This window comes from Liolophura sinensis, chromosome 4 (genome assembly GCF_032854445.1).
Source record: "Liolophura sinensis isolate JHLJ2023 chromosome 4, CUHK_Ljap_v2, whole genome shotgun sequence".
NCBI lineage: Eukaryota > Metazoa > Mollusca > Polyplacophora > Chitonida > Chitonidae > Liolophura > Liolophura sinensis.
The window spans coordinates 2,852,925-2,874,420 of record NC_088298.1 but is presented as its reverse complement, the minus strand read 5'-3'; the positions used below and the strand labels follow the sequence as shown (position 1 = coordinate 2,874,420).

At 39.4% G+C, this 21,496-nt stretch overlaps 1 protein-coding gene across 1 annotated transcript; it reads left to right on the top strand.

The window, feature by feature from the left end:
* Positions 1 to 577: 577 nt before the first annotated feature.
* Positions 578 to 19,860, top strand: LOC135464937 (WD repeat-containing protein 87-like). The gene is made up of 16 exons (XM_064742523.1): positions 578 to 627; positions 5,835 to 6,201; positions 6,904 to 7,070; positions 7,925 to 7,976; positions 9,295 to 9,398; positions 10,607 to 10,688; positions 11,302 to 11,358; positions 11,921 to 12,004; positions 12,179 to 12,231; positions 12,481 to 12,541; positions 13,181 to 13,244; positions 14,786 to 14,874; positions 15,745 to 15,852; positions 17,852 to 17,947; positions 19,416 to 19,490; positions 19,742 to 19,860. Exons 2-16 carry the CDS (start codon positions 6,049 to 6,051, stop codon positions 19,814 to 19,816), a joined length of 1,320 nt encoding a protein of 439 aa, XP_064598593.1. The 5' UTR covers positions 578 to 627; positions 5,835 to 6,048; the 3' UTR covers positions 19,817 to 19,860.
* Positions 19,861 to 21,496: the final 1,636 nt, after the last annotated feature.

The following is a 21,496-nucleotide window of genomic DNA, read 5'->3' as shown; positions in this document are numbered from 1 at the left end:
GGTTTCCATTAGTTCCGGTTGTCATCCAGATCCAAAATTTTTGTTTTTGCCCCCCCCCCCCAATCTAATATCAGTTCAAAATCCACGTGATTAGCTCAGCATTAACATACCCCACCAAAGCGATGGAAAGTACCAAAATATCATGGTGACAAAGTCTATATATTGAAATAAAAATTGTCTGCCTTAGGCAAAGTGTGTAATACTTTAGCAGGATAGCAGGCCTACATCTTCTGCTGTGTTTCTAACGTTTCATTTGCCTATTTTATGGTATTACTTTTTTGAATGAAAAAAAAAATCCAATTGCCCTACGATAATCAAGCTTAATAGGCAAAAACAAAACAATCATAATTTAAAACAAAGCAAACCTATAAAAAAAACCAAAAAACAAAACAAAACAAAAAAAACGAAAAACAAAGTAAATGTAGGTCACTCATGTGAACCTCTTTCTGACTGTTGCCTAAACATCATTCATCGTTCAGTTGGGCCTGTTGTTAAATGTGGACAAAATAACTACAACTGTACGGAAATCTGAGACGGCCCCTTAGACAAACCATACATGACGTCATAGACACAGTGGCTAATGGCGGCGGGAAAGAACGTCATCTCTGGAAACAGACGTTTTGCCTGGTAAGTTGTGCACACTTTGTGCTGGCGTGAGAATATGTATGTGACTTGGGTGGTTTACTAAAATGCGTGTCACGCTGGAGGCGCAAGTTTTAAGCCGGTTAGCAAGTTAGTACGGGTACGCAGATAGGGTGGAGAGTTGTAAAAACTAGGTGGTTGTCACGGGAAATGTTAAAGTTGACGTTGCTGTGGTAGAGGGACGTCAATTCATTGAAGAACCAGCTTTTTCATAAAAACACACGAGAAGGTTCTCATTGACTAACAAAAGCCGATAGTCCATGGGCAAGACATGATATTGGGACCATCTGAGGTTGCCAAACCTAATTACATGTAGTACTAGCATTTTTATAGGGTCAGTGGAAGTAAATTAAGACATGAAAGCCTTTCAGCAGTGGTGGCTTTATCACATTTTGATGAAATGAAAAATCACCTTATAAGGCGTTGCGTCAATTACAAACAGCAAGAGAAATGTCACTGTATCGTGGACTCTCAATTTATGAGAGTCGGTAATAAGACCAATTTAGAAGGGTGTTTGGATTTTTTGTGAAGAAAAAAAATTCAGCAGTCCACATTTAGTCTGTTTTTCTTGTAGGATGTCAACTGAATATTCAATAGCCCTGTACATTTACATGTTAGATGTTTGCAAGGTTTTCAACTGGGTTGATAATAGTTTATCAACAGTTTATACTGTAATTCTTCAACTGGAAGGTGTTTATTTAAGCATATTCTGAAGGCATTATTCTGCATAGACTGATGAAACTATAGATTTGTGAAGCCCTGAAATTGATCAACTCAAACAGTTTAGTTTCGTCTCCAAAATCAAATTAAAAATGTGCGTGAATTGGACCGAAAGTTGCTCTTTCATATGCGAAAAGGAGGAAGTAGAGTATACCCAGCTGTGTAGTTCTTTTTACTTGCTGCCATTAATATGGGGAGTTAGGGTAGATTAGCTCAGGTAGGTAAAAGTTCATGTCATTTCTTTACCTGCGAGTATGCCCAGCTGTGTACTTCTTTTTACTTGCTGCCATTAATATGGGGAGTTAAGGTAGATTAGCTGAGGTAAGTAAAAGTTCATGTCATTTCTTTACCTGTGAGTATGCCCAGCTGTGTACTTCTTTTTACTTGCTGCCATTAATATGGGGAGTTAAGGTAGATTAGCTGAGGTAAGTAAAAGTTCATGTCATTTCTTTACCTGCGAGTATGCCCAGCTGTGTACTTCTTTTTACTTGCTGCCATTAATATGGGGAGTTAAGGTAGATTAGCTGAGGTAAGTAAAAGTTCATGTCATTTCTTTACCTGCGAGTATGCCCAGCTGTGTACGTCTTTTTACTTGTTGCCATTAATATGGGGAGTTAAGGTAGATTAGCTGAGGTAAGTAAAAGTTCATGTCATTTCTTTACCTGCGAGTATGCCCAGCCTTGTACTTCTTTTTACTTGCTGCCATTAATATGGGGAGTTAAGGTAGATTAGCTGAGGTAAGTAAAAGTTCATGTCATTTCTTTACCTGTGATCTATACGACTGAAAACTACAATGTCAGAGCAAAGCTTTGATCAGATTTTTTGTCTTTTCATCAAAAATACTGACAATTGAAAGTTCTGCCAAGCACTGAGATCAAGGACTAAATTATTCCTTAATACCCGTTGTAGAGTGTAAATGTTTACTTTGAAGTTAACAGTAAAAAAAAAGAAGAAAAAAAACCCCTATTATGAAGTGTATGTCAGACAGTATACTTTTTTCCAAATTTTGACAGTATAGTAAATTGCCTTTAAAACACTGGATACTTGAGTGGTCTTTTTCTGGCTATTGTGAAGAGGGAGATGTCACATAAGGTTTTTGCCACTTGATAAATGCAGACTGGTAAACTGCTACAATAAAATGCACAAGACACACTTGAACAGAGCCATAAATGCATTGACTGAATGGACCCTGAAGCGTATTATTTGTTAATGGATAAATCATTCGTTAATGAAGACACTTCTGTGCAAATGGAGCAGCCAGGCATCATTCATTGTTTTGATGATGACTCTAAATCCTTGATATCGCATGAAGGTTACATGTAGGTTTGTGGAACATTCACCGATGAGCGGTGGACGTCAGGCAACAGGAATTAAACAAGTTTCAAAAATTTAACATGACTCGGTAGGATTTTCACCATGACAAAGACTTGACAGTACTATCCAAAGGTGCTTGTGATTAACCTATAACTATTGTAGATTTTCTGGGGATACACCAACTACTATCAGAGCAACCCTACCCGAAACAAGTTTTGATAGATCTCAACATATTCGGTCTTTAGAGATGAAATTGAGCGCACACACTATCTCGGACGTAAAGCAGACAAATATGTCCCAAAGATTATCTTGCAGAAGCAGTTTTCCTTAGGATGAAAACACACGAACCTCCAATCCAGGTTGCTTAGCTAGGTGCTGATGGCAGCATACTTAGGACAGCAATCCAAAAGCTTGACCAAAGAATCTTTGCCCTACACAATTAGGACCTAGAGTCGTGCATTAGAGGCAAAAAATTTTTAAATCAAAAAGTGCTGCGCTTGACAGATTTAACATCAGGGTCAAAACTTCCTTTGCCAGTGATGTTTCAGAGTGACTTAGATGAATCACTTTACTTTGTTTTTCGTATGAGAAGAGAAATCTTCTCCTCTATCCAGACAGCTTGACCTCGCAACAAACTAATGACTGCCAGTAACTAAGGTGACGTAATTACGGCCACCATGCCATTAAGACATCAAAGCAAGAAGCAAGATGTCAGTTAAACATCTGAGGCCTCCACTGACAGATAAATGAAAATCTGAAGCCCCTCTGAAAGAATTAAGAGTCTTGCAGTTTCATTTGGGGTTTAGGATCATGAAAAAACCCCAACTGTGTGTCATTTTGTATTTACCATTTGGACATTTTGACCTAAAGTCAACAGTTAATTGTTAACACAACCATGATGGCATGCCCTAAAGTGTTACAAAACATAAACTTGGTCTTCTGTCATTTTCTGGCCGCAAAGAAAATTGCTGATGCTGTCCTTCTCGCTCCTGTAGCTTACCCATCTCCCAACCCAGAGAGGGCTAAAATGTCATCTTTCATCAGCAAATCTGCTGTTATGTTTGAGAAGAATAGCTTGAATTAGTTACGGAAGTATTCCTAAAGGTAAACACTATTCCTGAGTTGACCAGGGGTTCAAATAGCTGAGGTAGTTCTATGACTGTCGGCCATATATGAGTTAGCTCACTGAACAACAAGTATGTTAGTTAAAGCATAACCCATACAAAACTACCCATCTGTGAGGGCTATCATATCAAAACATGAACCAAAGACATGTACCAACTTAAAATAGCAAGGAGGTTTGGCCACCCGGGGTGGTACCATTATGTGAAATTTTGAAAATCTTAAAACATTGACTCGAAACGTTGACTTGAAAAAGATCAACCTAATCTTTACAACTGCCCTAATAACAAAGGTGCCTTTACAACTTTCAATTTAAAGCAGATTCTCGGTAAATGTAGGGGGCATGTCATGAACGAGTGGTTAAAGACGCTTGTGTTTTAATCGCGAGGACACACAAGCAACCAGTATGGGTTCATTCCGAGCTAACACCAAGTGGCTCCAGGTACTGGGCTGGCGGGGTATCATAGTCACAGGGGCAACTAATGGTAAACGGGGCCTCCGTGGCTCAGTCGGTTAGCGCGCTAGCGCAGCGTAGTGACCCAGAAGTCTCTCACCAATGCAGTCGCTGTGAGTTCAAGACCAGCTCATGCTGGCTTCCTCTCCGGCCATACGTGTGAAGGTCTGCCAGCAACCTGCGGATGGTCGTGGGTTTCCGCCGGGCTCTGCCCGGTTTCCACCCACCATAATGCTGGCCGCCGTCGTATAAGTGAAATATTCTTGAGTACGGCGTAAAACAAAAAATCAAAAAAAAAAAAAAAAAAACTAATGGTAAACCGTACACCAATTCACGCCATGTCCGATAAATCTTTTCTAAACAGTGGCTGCGGTCCAAAACTGGTGTTGACTTTGGCAACATCTCGCGTAGATTCCACTTGGTAAGGACACACAAGACCCAAATTCACCTCACAGTCACCTAGGATGGTGCATGTGTGGGCGACCTGAGAGGTGAGAGCCAAAGTGAATCGGTGTATGGTTTACCATTGGTTGACCTTGTGGCTATTATACCTCACCAGCCCAATATAAAGAGAAGGGGTGAAGTAGCCACCTTGGGTTAATTCCCTGTGATTAGTAGATTTCACCCAGAGGTTGGTGGTTTACGCCAGGCATTTCCTTTTCTACCCATGAAACTGAACCTATAATACAAGGAAACCATGCAGACAGCTGTAGAGACTAGCTTGATTCTTTATCAGTGAGCTCCTTCTCAGATCTTCATTGTTAAAGGCTGCTTCTTCAGTGAATTCTCGCTTGGCGTTCAGCATTAAGGGGATAGTGCAACTACTGTCTCACCCGTATGAGTATAATGGCTTGGGCGAGGCGGCTTACTTGCCTGCGGTAAGGCGTCTCAGTGAAGCAGCACTAGATAAAAGAGGGGTGGAAATCTGCCCTACAACAAGGAGGCACATTACATGCATTTTAAGGATTCCCTCATCATATGACTGATTAATTGTTAAGTATGATGTTAAACCCCAAGCACTCACTCTCTCGCTATTCAATGAATTCATGTCACATCTAGCACAGAAACATCAAAATTTCCAGGAAACAATATGTAAAATATCCTCCTGCAGGGACTATGCCAGATTCCATTTTGTTTTGCATTGTTTCGTAGTTTTTGTGGCACCACCACTTTAATCAAAGTTACACATTACATACTTATACAAGAACAACTCTTTAGTTGAACTATCCTGTTGTGACTTCTGCTTTTAAAATTCTCAGCTCTCCTGTCTAGGTGTAGGCTTACACATAACCTTGATCTACACCCATCCCCATTGCGCCGTCCCCAGTATATTTCCATAATCATGCAGTTGACTGGTAATATCCTTGGTCCTGTTTCATGCAATGCAACTTTCATAGCAACCATTTCTTACTGTAGGTATTGTGTTATCATGGTACATGTAATGTATGCACTTAGCGTTGCATGGGAGACTTGTGAAGCCGTCCCCAATAGGCCTACATGAACATGCACCGGAAACTGGATACGAGCAGCGGACTTTCCAGCACCGTATGTACACCTACATGTTGCATTTCTCTTGTTACAGGCCGTGACGATTGAGAACAGCTTATCCAATGGCCAGGGAGAAAAAGACAGTTAAGTTGAGGACAGTGCAAGCCTGCAAGCCAACAATTGTCCGCTTTAAACCAGGGCTTTCTTAAGATTTGATTGGCTCGGATCTGGCTGAAACGCCAATAAATGCCTCTGTATTTCCCCATTCTCTGACTTGTAATTCAAAAGATATTATCTGATCAAGGAGCATGATTCTGAAGGAAATATCTTCTCGTAAGAAAGTCAACCAGGCGCTGTGGGACAAACTGAAGCCATGGCGCTCCGTCAAGGAGTCCATAGAGCGTGTGCTCATGGATGCCAAAGGCAGTGACAACAGCATTACTTTAGAACATGGTCTCCAGGTGAGTGAGAGCAGTAGCATTGGTATTGTTTTCATTGGTAAAGATGATACATTTACCCGATAATCCCATAATTTGTCCGTGTCAGTGATATATGAAACAACAGTATTCCACACATTTTATAAAAAGGTCTCAGCAACCTGAGGATGGTCATGGGTTTCCCCAGGGCTCTGCCTGGTTTCCTCCCATCATAATGTTTGCCGCCGTCGTATAAGTGAAATATTCTTGAGTACAGCGTAAAACACCAATCAGATAAATAAATAAATAAATTACATCAATAATGTGAAATTTTGATTGGTCATCTGAGCTTTCATTGACAAACTTATCCAATGAAAAATTTTGTACTGTTACAATCTGAACTACATGCACTTCTATGGCGATTTTTAGTTGCCGTGAAAAGAAATGTAAATGCCAGATTATAGAGATCACTTTACTATCTCAATTCCACAATGTTTTGCCATGGGAAGGAGCAACTTTCAGTTATGCATATTTTTAATTTGATTTTGGAGACAAAACTACATTGGTTGGATAGGCCATTTTCTGGGATTCACAAAAAGTAAAAGTTTATCAGTCAACATAGATTAATGCCTTCAGAATATGCTTGACTATTAAACACCCTATTAAACATGACAAAAAGGTTGAAGAATTACAGCACTCCATGACAGTCATTTCTTGGTACCATACTGGGAAATTTGTACATTTCAGCTGATGGAAACGCTGCGTCATTGCAGTAGAATTCGTGCCATGACCCACTTCACTTCCAGCACGGCGGAGGTTTTCCTCACCCACTATAAGCAGGGCTCCGTCAAAACGAACTGTGCCTGGGAGGTGGTCATGCAGGTCAGCGGAGAGGTCCAGTTTACTGCAAAAAAGTAAGATTTCAGCTCATAGGGCATCAATAAAAAAGTGCTTGTTAGGGGTGATTCAACCACCCCCCCAGAAAATGGGTCGCACTCCAATGCCCCGATAGCACAGTTGGTAGAGCGTCTGCTTCAGGAGCGATAGACCCAGGGTCAGTCCTAGGTCGAGTCACACCTAAGGCCTTAAAAGAGTAACTTCCTTGCTTGGCGTTCAGCATGAAGGAGATAGTGCAATGACTGGTTGACCCGTATCATTATGATGGCTCGGGCGGTGCGGCCTACTTGTCTCCGGTAAGCTGTCTCAGGGAAGCAGCACTAGATAAAATAGTGGTGGAAATCCGTCCTGCAACAAGGAGGCACATTACATGCACTCTTAGCTTAAACCCCAAGCACTTACTCACTCGCTCCAAGGTTTGTAATAATAATAATTGGGCTTTTAATGGAATTTCTTTCATTTTTCTCTAAACGTTGTTATCTTTAATATTCCACTCTTTATTAGCCAGAATGATAACAGCAATAACAACAAAAAATTCCCTTCTTTCTGATAGGTTTGGTTTACCCGACAAAGAATTCAACAAATATATTATTTTGAAACTTGAAGTTAAGAATAATTTCTCTCTCGCATGCCTGTGGAAATGGAGCATTTGCCGAAGACTGAACCAGTTTAAGATGTCCATGTATGTAACCGTTAACTTGATTGTGTTTATTTTAATCTTATCATAATGACACAACATGGCTAAGATACAAGTACTGAATTGGCCTTCAGCCATAATCATTCCTTCCCATCAGAATATTTCAGCATTGGGAAAATTGTTCACTATTTTCAAATGAACTTTTTAATGTGCTTTTTCTTTTTGCCTTTTCAGGTTTGAAACCCAAAGAATTATTTCTCAAATGATATTTATACCCACCCATTATGTGAGTACTGTAATTTGTCTGCTAATAAATCGTATGGTCATTGTATCTCTGGAACAGTTCTTGGAATTTGCATTTCGCTGAGGTTATCTCCCTTGTGGGTTGCAATCATTCATGTTGTAGATGTTTATTTATTTATTTATTTGATTGGTGTTTTACGCCGTACTTAAGAATATTTCACTAATATGAGGGCGACCAGCATTATGGTGGGTGGAAACCGGGCACAGCACGGGGCAACCCACGACCATCCGCAGGTTGCTGGCAGACTGTTGTAGATGTTAACTCTTCGAGTGAATAAATGAATACTTTATTGAAAGAGGGTACAGGTGTAGCTCTGTCAGATTTAACAATTTGCTCTCCCCAGAGGCCGTCTATAACAATACATGAAGATTAGACAGGTACTAACAGTTTGTAGAATTCCATTTTTAATAACATGAAAACAGTCAGTAATAAATCACTACTTATATTAGCTTATATAAATTTACTGGTTGAAATAATTTTTCCAAATAACATGACTTAATAGGAGAAAGTAATGGTGCTGTTTCGATTAGACATCCTATGGTGTTCCAAGCATGACAGCCCACTGCTGTAAAACTATTTTTATAAAAGTTAGAGCTGTGCTTATATCAATATGAAGGGTGTTCAGTACATACATTTTGTAGTCTTCCTTGTGGCAGGCATTGGCAAGAACACTCCCTGTTTCAAAGTACAAGAACTGAAATTAAGTGATTTTTAAACAATGGAAACTAAGACATACAAAGCGAGAAAACATCAAAAGTATTCACAGTTGTTTACAAAGTGCTGGTACAGGGAGAGAAAGCAGTCTTTGAGAATTTGCCAAAGTTACAGGTACATTATGAGGGCGTTTTAGTTGACTTATCTATTTCATTTATTCTTCAGACTGTCCTAATGATACGTACAGCTGTATAGCAGTTAATTGTTGTGGGTATTTTTGTGTCAGTTTTCTACAATGTTGTGGTCATTTTTGTCCTGTTTTGGACTCAGTATTACTCTAAGTGACCTAAAATTTCGCCCACTAAAGTGGATTTTTAGAGGCAAATAAATGTCACAAAATATTTTTTCAGGTGCTGAAACTAACAATTTTCCAGTAGAATATCGTCCCATGTTCGAAGCAAACCTCAAACTCCTTTCTAAAATCAATAGAACTCTCAGAATCAGGAAAAATGGGCAAATTGGTCATGGATAAAATTTATGGTCATTTGGAGTATTTTGATGCCTCTCACCAGTAGCGGATACACAAAGAACCAATACTCCCAGAATCCTTGTTTATTTATTTATTTATTGTCATTTATACCACCAGGTGTACGTTGCCTTCTGTTCTGACTTGAAACTGGTCGTGTTTAGGGACTACAAATCTAACTGTGAAGAGAGATGTGCAACTACGTGCATCACTACGTTGCTCTGGTTAGTATTAACTTAAACCAAGGTAACAGCAAATCTGATTGGTTTGGGGTAACAGTGATAATATAATTATGATATGGTTTTACAACTTCATCTGTACATCTTCTCTTAGTTCTTCCACTGCTTTACACACACTCACATTCACACAATGTATTTGTAATACTAGAATCGTGATACATACATGCACACGTACATAAAAAATAAGGACAAGTTTGGAGGTTTGTTTGAAAAAGTAGGACAGGTGGAAGGTATGGTTAGAATAGGACAGGTTGGATGCATGTTGAGGATAGTAGAACAGGTTGGAGGTTTGTTTGAAAAAGTAGGACAGGTGGGAAGGTTTGTTTGAAAAAGTCAGGTTGGAGGTTTGTTTGAAAAAGTAGGACAGGTGAAAAGGTTTGCTTAGGAGTAGTTTGTTTGAAAGAGTAGGGCAGGTGGGAGGTTTGTTTGAAAAAGTAGGACAGGCGGAAGGTTTGTTTGAAAAAATAAGGCAGGTGGGAGGTTTGTTTTAAAAAGTAGGACAGGCAGGAGGTTTGTTTTAAAAATTAGGACATCTTGGGAGGTTTGTTTTAAAAAGTAGGGCAGGTGGAAGGTTTGTTTTAAAAGTAGAACAGGCGGGAGGTTTGTTTTAAAAAGTAGGACAGGCGGGAGGTTTGTTTGAAAAAGTAGAGCAGGTGGGAGGTATGTTTAGAATTGTGGGACAGCTTGGGAGTTTGACTGTTTGAAAAAGTAGGACAGTTGGGAGGTTTGTTTGAAAAAGTAGAACAGGCGGGAGGTTTGTTTTAAAAAGTAGGACAGGCGGGAGGTTTGTTTGAAAAAGTAGGGCAGGTGGGAGGTATGTTTAGAATTGTGGGACAGCTTGGGAGTTTGACTGTTTGAAAAAGTAGGACAGTTGGGAGGTTTGTTTGAAAAAGTAGGGCAGGTGGGAGACCTGATCATGCAGTGGACCAAGACTAATGTTTAAAGCCATAGCTATGGCTTAAGTAGTATTATTTTCAATATGCCGTACATGTATCGGTGCTGGTTTCATGCAATAGTTTACAGTATTCATCTCAAGTAAATGATGATGGGTTAACAACACTTTGTAAATATCGATGATTGTTAACTCACCAAATCACATGGTTCTCACAAGATCTCTAAAGAGGCCAAATACTGCTGAGTAGTGGATCAGCTTTATACATGTAAGTATATTTATGTGTTCCTCTCTCACACAGCATGGTTTACAACAAGGATACAGATGAACTCATTACAGGCGGTGTAGGGGAGCTCTTGAGATGGACCCTGACTGGAATTGAGGTAATGCCAGACTGCACCTGCAGGTAACCATGGTAATTTACTATCATTATGCTTATTTTTGCGCCCAAAGCTTTGATTTTGGTGTTACCATGGAAAAGGATCATAGATTCTCCCTATTTCAGTTTTTTGAGTTAGGTATATGTCTGAAACTTAGTAAGAAAACAGACACTGGTGAAATTACATGTATATACTGAGGCTGGGGGCTCTCTGGGAATGGGTGAAAATAACAAACAAATCCAAAATAAGAAAAAAGCATCCATAATGTTTGTGGTGGTAATTTCAAGAAGAATTTTTTTACCTACAATCTGTACCTGTATACTTTGCTTAGAGATACATCATAAAACAGGGTTTTTCTTAAAAAGTTTCTCACGTGGCAGTAAAACCCTAATAGTTAGATTTTTGGATCAATTTCTTTCCTTGTTTCAGAATATTGAGGTAGAAATCGTTTACACACGTAATACAAATATCACATCATTATAGTCATTCTGTGCTGTTTCTTTGTCTCTGATCAAAGTCTTCAAATCCTCAGTACATCTGTATGAGGTTGGGGCTTTATTAAAGGCAGTTCTGAGAAGTTTGTTCTGAGTTTTGAGTATCTTGGTCACAATTACAGCGAGGAAATCCCCCACTGCCGGGCAGGAGGTTTGAGACAAGCATCCGCCGGGAAGATGTAAGTCAACTAGTTTTCACTGTTGTATTAGCGGTAGCTCAGCTCAGACCATCCAGGTTTAGTGTAGCACTTTGTTGTATACTTCATGTGTATTGATTGGTGTTTTATGGCGTACTCAAGAATATTTCACTTCTGTGACCCCAGCGAGCACTTTGGAGGGGGGAGTGGGGGGAACCCACGACCATCCGCAATTTTTTTCCAAACCTTCCCACATGCGGCTGGAGAGGAAGTCAGCATGAGCTGGACTTGAACTTACAACTCACAGTAGTTTTTTTTAAAATTTATGAATGGAAAAAGGCACCAAATATAAATAGTCTTTACCGTTCTGCACACCATTGTTGTACTCCTTTAACATTTGCATATCTATTGATGTTGAGGCAATTGTGCGGCATATACAGCATTTGATATTGCACCTTGCAATTAGCAAGATTCAAATTGCGTGTCTCCCGACTTCGAGGTGGACGCTCCAACCATTAAGCCACCAAAGGGTTCAGTGTACAGTGTAAAACCACATTCAAATCAATCATTCATTAAGTGGACCAATCAAAACTCCATGTTTCAGTGGGTGCGGGATTTGAAGATTGACAGGAAGAACAAGAGAATCCTGGCCCTGTGTGGATTCAACATCTGTGTCGTCAATTATGAGGTATTTTGCTGGTGGTCCCTTTTGCATCATCTTTGTGGCACTTACATGCAATTACCACATAAGTATTTAGCACTTGTATAAATATATACATGTGATTAACTTTGTGTCCTTTTTATATACATATTTTTTTGTTATACCAGTTGAACTAAGAGTTGTTTTTATTTTGTTTTACAGACAGACAAGCAAACTCATTTTATTGAAAGCAGACATATTGGACCTCTTTGTTGGTGAGTTTGAAATGTTGTTTCTTTGCCATTTTGTGAATTACATAGTGCACAAGGGTATGTCATTTTGCAGTGTTAGTGAGTTATTTGATAGAAAAAAACAAACCACACAAGAAAAGGTATTCTCTTTCACTTAAAGGGTGGCATTTTAAGGTAAAATAGCCATGTAAAAATGTTATATTCTTCACAAAATAACAGCATTATTAAGAGTACTATATTTCACTTCAGTCTTTTCCTTTTTTTTTTCCACAGCTGTACTTTTTATAAAATCAGGGAGTATTTTATAACGGCTGGAATGGATGGTTGTATAAAGGTAGGACAAATCTATGTTTTGTAGACTTACTTTGTTGAATCAGTATTAGTTCTGCAAGTCTTGGCTGTGAACATACATGTTCATGTACAATCCATGCAGTATTGTCAACATGAATTTAGGTTTGTACTTGGATTGAAGAGCTCTTGGAAGTCCTGGAAAACAGAAGTTTCAACAAAAAACAAATGTTTTTGTTTGTTATTGTAGGACCCAGGTTGATAGATAAGAATACATGTATTTACATATTTCATGAAAAATTAATTACTTTTAAACTTTTGATAAAATTTTATGAATAAAATTGTTTGTTGAATTGTTGATGATCCCAAACAGATATAACAAATAAATGTGAAAGTACACAAAGTATAAACTTTTAAATTAAAAAAGTCTTTCTTTCACCCAGACAGAATAAGTATGTACATGTAATAAAAAATTGTTTTTCACCTAGAGATTTTGCACTCCTTTATAAATAAAAATTTTGTTTTAAATTAATTGTTGAGTCAGAGTAGATAAAAAATACACGTAATATAGCACAAATTCAATTGCTGTTTTCATCTTTTGAGAAAATTTTCATCTTCTCACATTTTTCATCCACTGTTTTATAAATGATAAGTACATGTAATAATGGTGCATTGATGTTGTCAGGTTTGGAATGCTGGGGCGATGAAGCAGGTGCACGAGTTTGTGGGCCATTACGGGAAAGTCACTAGTAAGTTCTGACCAGCTTTGTCAAATATGAAATAAATCATTCATCTTTTGTCGTACTGGTAAGAGGTGTAAAGGAATGCAGTCTTTTTCGGCTCTGTATGTCACATGCTTGTCATGCGCATGTTTTTTTGTCAGTTGCAGTTTTGTATGTTCCAGTCCCGTGTTTGTTCTCCTCAGATACCTTAGGTCTGTGTTTACCTATATTTTTCCAGTTGCATATCTGTCTGTCATTGTCATATCTATGTATCAGTTGAATGACTTCTGCCTGACAGTTACATATCTGTCTGTTATTGGCATATCTGTGTATCAGTTGAATGACTTCTGCCTGACAGTTATGTGTTTTTCTGTCATTGGCCTATCTATGTGTCAGTTGAATGACTTCCGCCTGACAGTTACCTATCTGTCTGTTATTGGCACATCTGTGTATCAGTTGAATAACTTCTGCCTGACAGTTATGTGTCTTTCTGTCATTGGCATATCTATGTGTCAGTTGAATGACTTCTTTCTGACAGTTACCTATCTGTCTGTCATTGGCATATCTGTGTATCAGTTGAATGACTTCTGCCTGACAGTTACCTATCTGTGTGTCATTGGCATATCTGTGTGTCATTTGAATGACTTCTGCCTGACAGTTACCTATCTGTCTGCCATTGACATATCTGTGTATCAGTTGAATGACTTCTGCCTTAAGTTACATATCTGTCTGTCATTGTAATATCTGTGTGTTAGTTGAAAGTTGCTACGGTTGCACGTTTGTGTGTCTGTCGCAGGTCAACTGTCGGACGGTTGCACATCTGCGTGTCAGTTGCATGTCAGCTGTCTGACAGTTGTATATCACTGTGACAGTTGAATGACATCTGTCTTTCATTTGCGTATTTGTATGTCAATTGAATGACATGTATCTGACACTTACATATTTGTTTGTCAGCTGATTGTCATCAGTGTGACAGTTGCATATCATTTGGGAATTTTTGTTTCTGATTCTTATCATCATCATTGAATCACATGATTTTCGTTATTTCTTTGTTTTGGAGTGGTTGTACTTACAGTAAAAGAAACCGGTTTCCGGTCATTGAAAAACGCTTCTGGTCATTGTGTATACTAGTATCATACTCATACTTTACCAGGATACTGGTGGTTAGTATGCCAGTATGGTGCAATGACCCAAGAGCCTCTCACAGTGCAATGCAGTATTTGTGAGTTCAAGTCCTGCTCATGCTGGCTTCCTCTCTGTTTGTACGTTGGTTGTACGTCTTCCAGCAACCTGCTGATGGTTTTGGGTTTTCCTTGGGTTCTTTTCGCTTCCCTCCCACAGGGACAGCAGTCGTATGAAATTTTCTTGAGTACAGCATAAAACATCAAACAGTTAAATATATATATCACGTTCACGCTTTACCTGCTTGTTTGCGCTGTCATAGGTTTGGACAGAGAGGTGCCTCAGCGTCTTTAAAATGCCCTATATTGACAAAACTAACACGGGAGAAAGCAAAAAGGGACAACCTGATTTCAAATTCTACCCAAATCTACGGTTTTCTGTTGTAGGTTTACAGATTAGCAGAACTGACCCGTTGTTGTTGTCTAGCTCCATGGATGGCACTGTGCAGGTGTGGAGGATTGACAACTTTCAGTGGGTAAGGGAGTGCATTTCTGACAGAGGAGACAAACTGTGGTATAAATAGAGTAGACCACCAGGATATATGAAGCTGCTCTGTATAAGTTATGCTGTGGCATAGTGTACAATTCCCAGTCTTACTATAGTAATATCTACCATATCCTAATTTTAATTTTTGGGACACGTGGCCTGATCTTCCCAATATACACATAATTGTAGCGGGAATATGTGTTTATTTTTTTTTCACATAGTTAGTCCATCTAATGAACAATATATTTATGTCTTTAATTTTCAAAAAAAAAAAACTGGGAGAGAAATGCAATTTCTAAAAATTAGAAAAAATTAGGGTAATTCTTCAACTTTTTTTACATGTTGTGAGGTGTTTATTCGGAGTTCATTATAGTGGGTAGTACTCTTTAAATATACAAGAGAATGTGCAGCTATCTCAGTGTTAAAACATAGTCAGGTAATGTGTTGTGCTTTAATATATGCTTGTAGTTTTGGGATGAGGTGAACTGCACAGTAAGATTTATCTCCCTTGGCTTATGATTATCTTTCAAGACTGCCATTTTTTACTTTATGCATGTGTCGAAATTGATAGTGTTTATAGCTGGAAATCATGTAGTCATGTTTTGCTTTAAATGAATCGTGATTTCACTGTCGGAAAGCATTAGAAATCCTGCAAGTGTGTATATGAAGGGGAGATAATCCATATTTAGGAAGTCAGCTGAATTTACATGTTATCAAATACATGTACAGTTAAGTGTATGGCAGGGTGAGCTGCTTGCTTTATTAACTGGAAACTGAAACAAATAATGAATAGTAATAATAGTTTGTTAGCCTTAGATTTGGTTGTTTAAGGGTTTCCATGTTGTTTGTTTGTATCTAGATAAAACGTCTGGATGTTGGTGAGAAGATTTACAGCATGAAGTTACTGGGACAAGGAAATCTGTACTGTCAGACGGTCAACGATGTTCTCCTGTACACTATGAACCAGGTGAGGGATGATACACTGACCTTTACTGTGCAGCATGCTGCATATGTGATTGCTGGGTGGGGTTGGGGGGGGGGGGGTGTATCCTAATCAATAATGTATATGGCTGCTAATCATGAGGTCCAGGGTTCAATCCTGGATTTGGACAGATCATATGTGGATTCCCTCGCTCTCTGTGCCTGAGGCTGGGGGCTGAAGAGTGCCTTCAGATGGCGGCCATGTGTAGTTTAATACACAGACTAACATTCATTGAAAACCACTTACCTTTTTATATGTACATGTATGTCTTGCCTGGCAAAGTTAGTCAATAATTTACCAGATGTCAGTGGTTTACTCCAGTGCTCTGGTTTCCTCTACCCATGAAACTGACTTGAGCCTGAGTGGAAAATTAGGAGTATGGTGTTTAAAAGAATAATCAGTCAGTCTCAGCCTGTTTACCAGGGGTTTACCTGTGGTGGGCCTGTAGGCTGATCTATTCGGCCACTCACCATACATACCTGTAGGCCGCAGAAGTTTCAGTGATATTGGATAAAGGTGTCGTTGGTACTTTAATACAAGATGGGGGTTCCCGCTGACCCTTCAGATTCTTGAAGGTACATGTACCTGAATTTTATCGAAAGTGCACTGTACTTGATTTTACAATGATGAATATGATGTTCAGTGATGTTGATAGCTTTTCATTGAAGTGAGTCCCCGGGACCCAGAGGTAGCTAAATGAGTGGGTCCCATTGGAAATGAGGGGGTCCCAAATAACATGTTTTTCTTTGGAGTTAATCTTCTGTTTGATTTAATCATTTTGATAATTATTTGGCTTTTGGATGACTGAAACTATGAACACAAGTAGACTTGTAGCTTTACCAGTTACAAGTTACAAAAAAATTTCCAGACAGTGTATGAGTCGAACAGGAAGTATGGTTGTTGACAAGGACAACTTTCAATAAGATCGGATAATACATATTTTTATATTAAGGTTCAATTTGTTCATTTGTATGATTTCAATTTGGATTTGATGTTCACAAAATATAGCCTTACCATGCTTACCAAATGTGGGAAGATTGGTGAAGATCGGTAGTGAATCTACTGTGTCCTTTCCAATTTGTTTGCGTCAAAGATGTAACACACGTACCTATCAACAGCACTGCATGTTGCATTACATGAATCTTCAAAATAGACTGGGGATAGCACAGTTGGTAGAGTGTCTTCTCAAGGTGATAGTTGACCCGTATTGGTATAATGGCTCAAGTGGGTTGGCTTACTTGCCTTTGGTAAGACGTTTCAGTGAAGCAACACTTGATAAAAGAGTGGTGGAAATCCGTCCTGCAACAACATGGGAAGGTCTGCCAGCAAACTGCGAATGGTCGTGGGTTTTTCTTGGGCCCTGCCCAGTTTCCTCCCACCATAATGCTGGCCGTGGTCTATGAGTGAAATATTCTTGAGTACGGCGCAAAACATCAATCAAATAAATAAATAAATCAGAATGGACTGATGGATATGATACCAAAATAATATTCAATAATCTCTACTTGAGGTTTGTAAATGGTCCCTGAAAGTGCAGGAAAAGATAAATATTAGGTGCTTAAAATTTCTTGAAAAACATGTTCTTTCATGTGCAAGAACCCTGGTGAAGTCTGTCACGTATTGTGCAATAGATGAGCTTCATGTAGCTGGTGGCCTTCTGGAAAGAACGAGTCTACAAGAAGTTATCAACTGTATGTATCAATCTCCTCTTGCCTGGGGGCCTCCATAGGTGAGGGGATTAGTGTGCTAGTGCAGCACAATGACCCAAGAGCCTCTCACAAGTGTGGTTACTGTGAGTTCATCCCATGCTGGCGTCCTCTCTGGCCGTACATGGGAAGGTTTGTCAGCAACTTGGGGATGGTCGTGGGTTTTCCTTGGGCCCTGCCCAGTTTCCTCCCACCATAATGCTGGCCGTGGTCATATAAGTGAAATATTCTTGAGTACGGCGCAAAACACCAATCAAATAAATCTCCTCTTGCTTCAGTTCTACAACACGTTTTCCACGGTGGAGTCCACTGTTAGCTGTCTAAAGCGAGTGAGTTGGCCAGGATACATGTCGTGTATCATTGCTTCTACTGAGGTAAGTCGGAACCCAGAAATCACTTTGATTTCGTACACACTGTATTGCTCAGGAAAATTTGTTCATAAAGTGCATTTTAGAGGCAAATTTAGTTCATAAGATATTACTTTTGGTGCCGTAATGACATTTTTCCAGTTGGGTATGATCTCTCCTTGTGAACATATTACCTCAGAACACCTCAGAATCATGCAAAATGAGGAGCTTGGTCATTGATGAAATTCTATGTCAAACATGTTTTGTGAGTATGAGACGCTTTTTCTGAAAAAGACCTTTGACCGCTTAGGCACGTCTTAAGACATATAAAAGATAAGAAAAGGTCGTAACTTTTCTGGTGAATTTCAACTTTTAAAGAATTTTGGATGGCCCTCCATCAGTGTTCTACAAACAACCATACATTTTGTACATTTATGTCCTACGACTGATAGTATCAGTTTCATTTAATACATGTACATCAACACGTGAAGTGTGGCAAACAAACATATGAAAAGGCATAGCACATGCCATACCGCATGCAGACATTGTAAGGATGTGCTATATAGCATGCAGCTATTGTAAGGATATGCCATACAACACTGAATTCTTGTAAAGATATGCCATACAACACGCAGGCCTTGTCTGGATATGCCATAGAACACACAGCTTTTGTAAGGATGTACCATACAACAGTCATCTTTTGTTTGGATATGCCATACAACATGCAAACCTTGGCAGGATATGCCATGCAACATGCAGACCTTGTTAGGATATGCCATATAACACTCAGCTCTTGTAATGATGTACCATACAAGTCATCTTTTGTTTGGATATGCCATACAACGTGCAGATCTTGTGTGGATATGCCATACAGCACTCAGCTCTTGTAAGGATTTACACTGTACCATACAACAGTCATCTCTTGTATGGATATGCCATACAACAAGCTGATCTTGTCAGGATATGCCATACAACATGCAGATCTTGTCAGGATATGCCATACAACAAGCCGATCTTGTCAGGATATGCCATACAACATGCAACTCTTGTAAAGATGCCACACAGCACGCAGATCTTGTAAGGATATGCCATACCACACACAGCTCTTGTAAAGATATGCCATACAACATGCAGCCATACAACATGCTCTTGTAAGGATGTGCCATATGATGCACAGCTTTTGTGAAGATATGCCACACAACGCTCAGCTCTTGTTAGGATATGCCATACAACATGCAACTCTTGTAAAGATGCCACACAGCACGCAGATCTTGTAAGGATATGCCTTACCACACACAGCTCTTGTAAGGATGTGCCATATGATGCACAGCTTTTATAAAGATATGCCACACAACGCTCAGCTCTTGTAAGGATATGCCATACATCACTGAACATATTTCATGTTGCGTGAAAAGTATGTTTTTCAAATTTGGTAGCAAGATCGCATATCATTGACTTTGTGCATTGAATGTATCGAGTGTTGGTTTTCCCTCAGGATGGCAGTGTTCGGTTTCTTTCCCCGGTCACTGGCTGCACCATCACTATTATCTTCCCTCTGCCTACCTTCCAGGTAAGCCCCTGTCATTGACACCTTCATAAGTACCTTATTTCACCTGAAGTGTAAAAATGGAATTTCAGAAGCAAGTAAAGATCTCAATAAGAAATTAATAAGAAACAGGCTTCACAAAAATGTTGTGTAGATTCAGTTTTATTTTTGATGTCTAAGACTTATCCCCTTTATTAGTCAAAATAAAAGAAAAACAAAACAAAATGAAACTAATTAATTCTAGTTTGAGAATGTTTTCATTTATTCCACTTCAGGTGTTCAATCACTTTTCCTACAACAGGAAGAAGAACATCTTGTTAACTTTGACCCCTACAGGAGCAGGTGAGTGAACAGATGTAGACATATATTGATTACAATCAGGCAGGTGAGTGAGCAGATGTAGACAGATATGTTGATTACAGTCAGGCAGGTGAGTGAGCAGAGGTAGACAGATATGTTGAATACTATCAGACAGGTGAGTGAGCAGAGGCAGACAGATATGTTGATTACAATCAGGCGGGTGAGTGAGCAGAGGCAGACAGATATGTTGATTACAATCAGGCGGGTGAGTGAGCAGATGCAGACAGATATGTTGAATACAATCAGGCAGGTGAGTGAGCAGATGCAGACAGATATGTTGAATACAATCAGGCGGGTGAGTGAGCAGATGCAGAGAGATATGTTGATTACAATCAGGCGGGTGAGTGAGCAGAGGCAGACAGATATGTTGATTACAATCAGGCGGGTGAGTGAGCAGATGCGGACAGATATGTTGAATACAATCAGGCAGGTGAGTGAGCAGATGCAGACAGATATGTTGAATACAATCAGGCGGGTGAGTGAGCAGAGGCAGACAGATATGTTGATTACAATCAGGCGGGTGAGTGAGCAGAGGCAGACAGATACATTGATTGCAATCAGGCAGGTGAGTGAGCAGAGACAGACAGATATGTTGAATACAATCAGGCAGGTGAGTGAGCAGATGCAGACAGATATGTTGAATACAATCAGGCCGGTGATTTCTCAGAATATAACTGATTTCAGAATCTTTTCCCTAAAGCTTAAAACTTTTCTGGTTTTGTTGGATCTCTCCAAATCTGCAAGAAACATGTAAGTGGCTGGTTTTGTTACTTCAGCATAATTGTGTGATAATTTCAGATGATTTTCTGTCAGATCACATGCCTGAATACCGTGTGTGCTGTTCTGTGTGCATATTTACATCAGTCTGTTGTTCCCTGTTGCCACAATTAAACAGATGTTGTTGTTTGTTGCAGCCTTCATGTTCTATGTTTGCACCGTGTAGTTTTTTGTTTGTTGTTTGTACCTACATGTACATGTATCTGTTCCATGTGTACACCTGTGTACCTATACCTATATATTTCTTGTGTGTTCTCTGTTTCCAGCTTTCTGCTCTGCATTTAAACACGTATGTTAATTGTTCATTGTTGGTTGTTTTTTTTACTTTATATATTTTTTTTATACTATATCTGTATGGTGTTCTTTGTTTCCACATTTCTTCTGTGTGCCTTCACTGTCCCCAGCTTACTGTTTTCCATTTACATCTGCACATTGTCCTTCGTTTCCACCTAAGGTGTGGTGTAGTGGGCGTGTACACCTGTATGCTAGCATGTTCTTTATTTCCATCTATCTGCTCTGTGTGTGTTCTCTGTCCCTAACGTGTGTACTGCACATGTGTATGTTGTTTTTTGTTTTCACCAATCTATTCTAAGTGTAAGTTGTGTTCTCTGTTGTACAGCTACATGTACTCTATCTTTTCAGTGTTCTGTGTACTCTGGTATGCCTACTGTATTCGTTTCTGTCTGTTTCCACCTACCTGTTCTACATTTACACCTGTATGTTCTACATTTACACTATCTATCGGTTTTGTGTAATATAAACACACTTGTGTGTGGTTCCCTGTTTTGCACCTGTGTGTTGTTCCCTGTTTTACACCTGTCTGTTCAGTGTACACACCTGTGTCCTGTTCCCTGTTTTTCACCTGTCTTTTCAGGGAACACACCTGTGTGTTG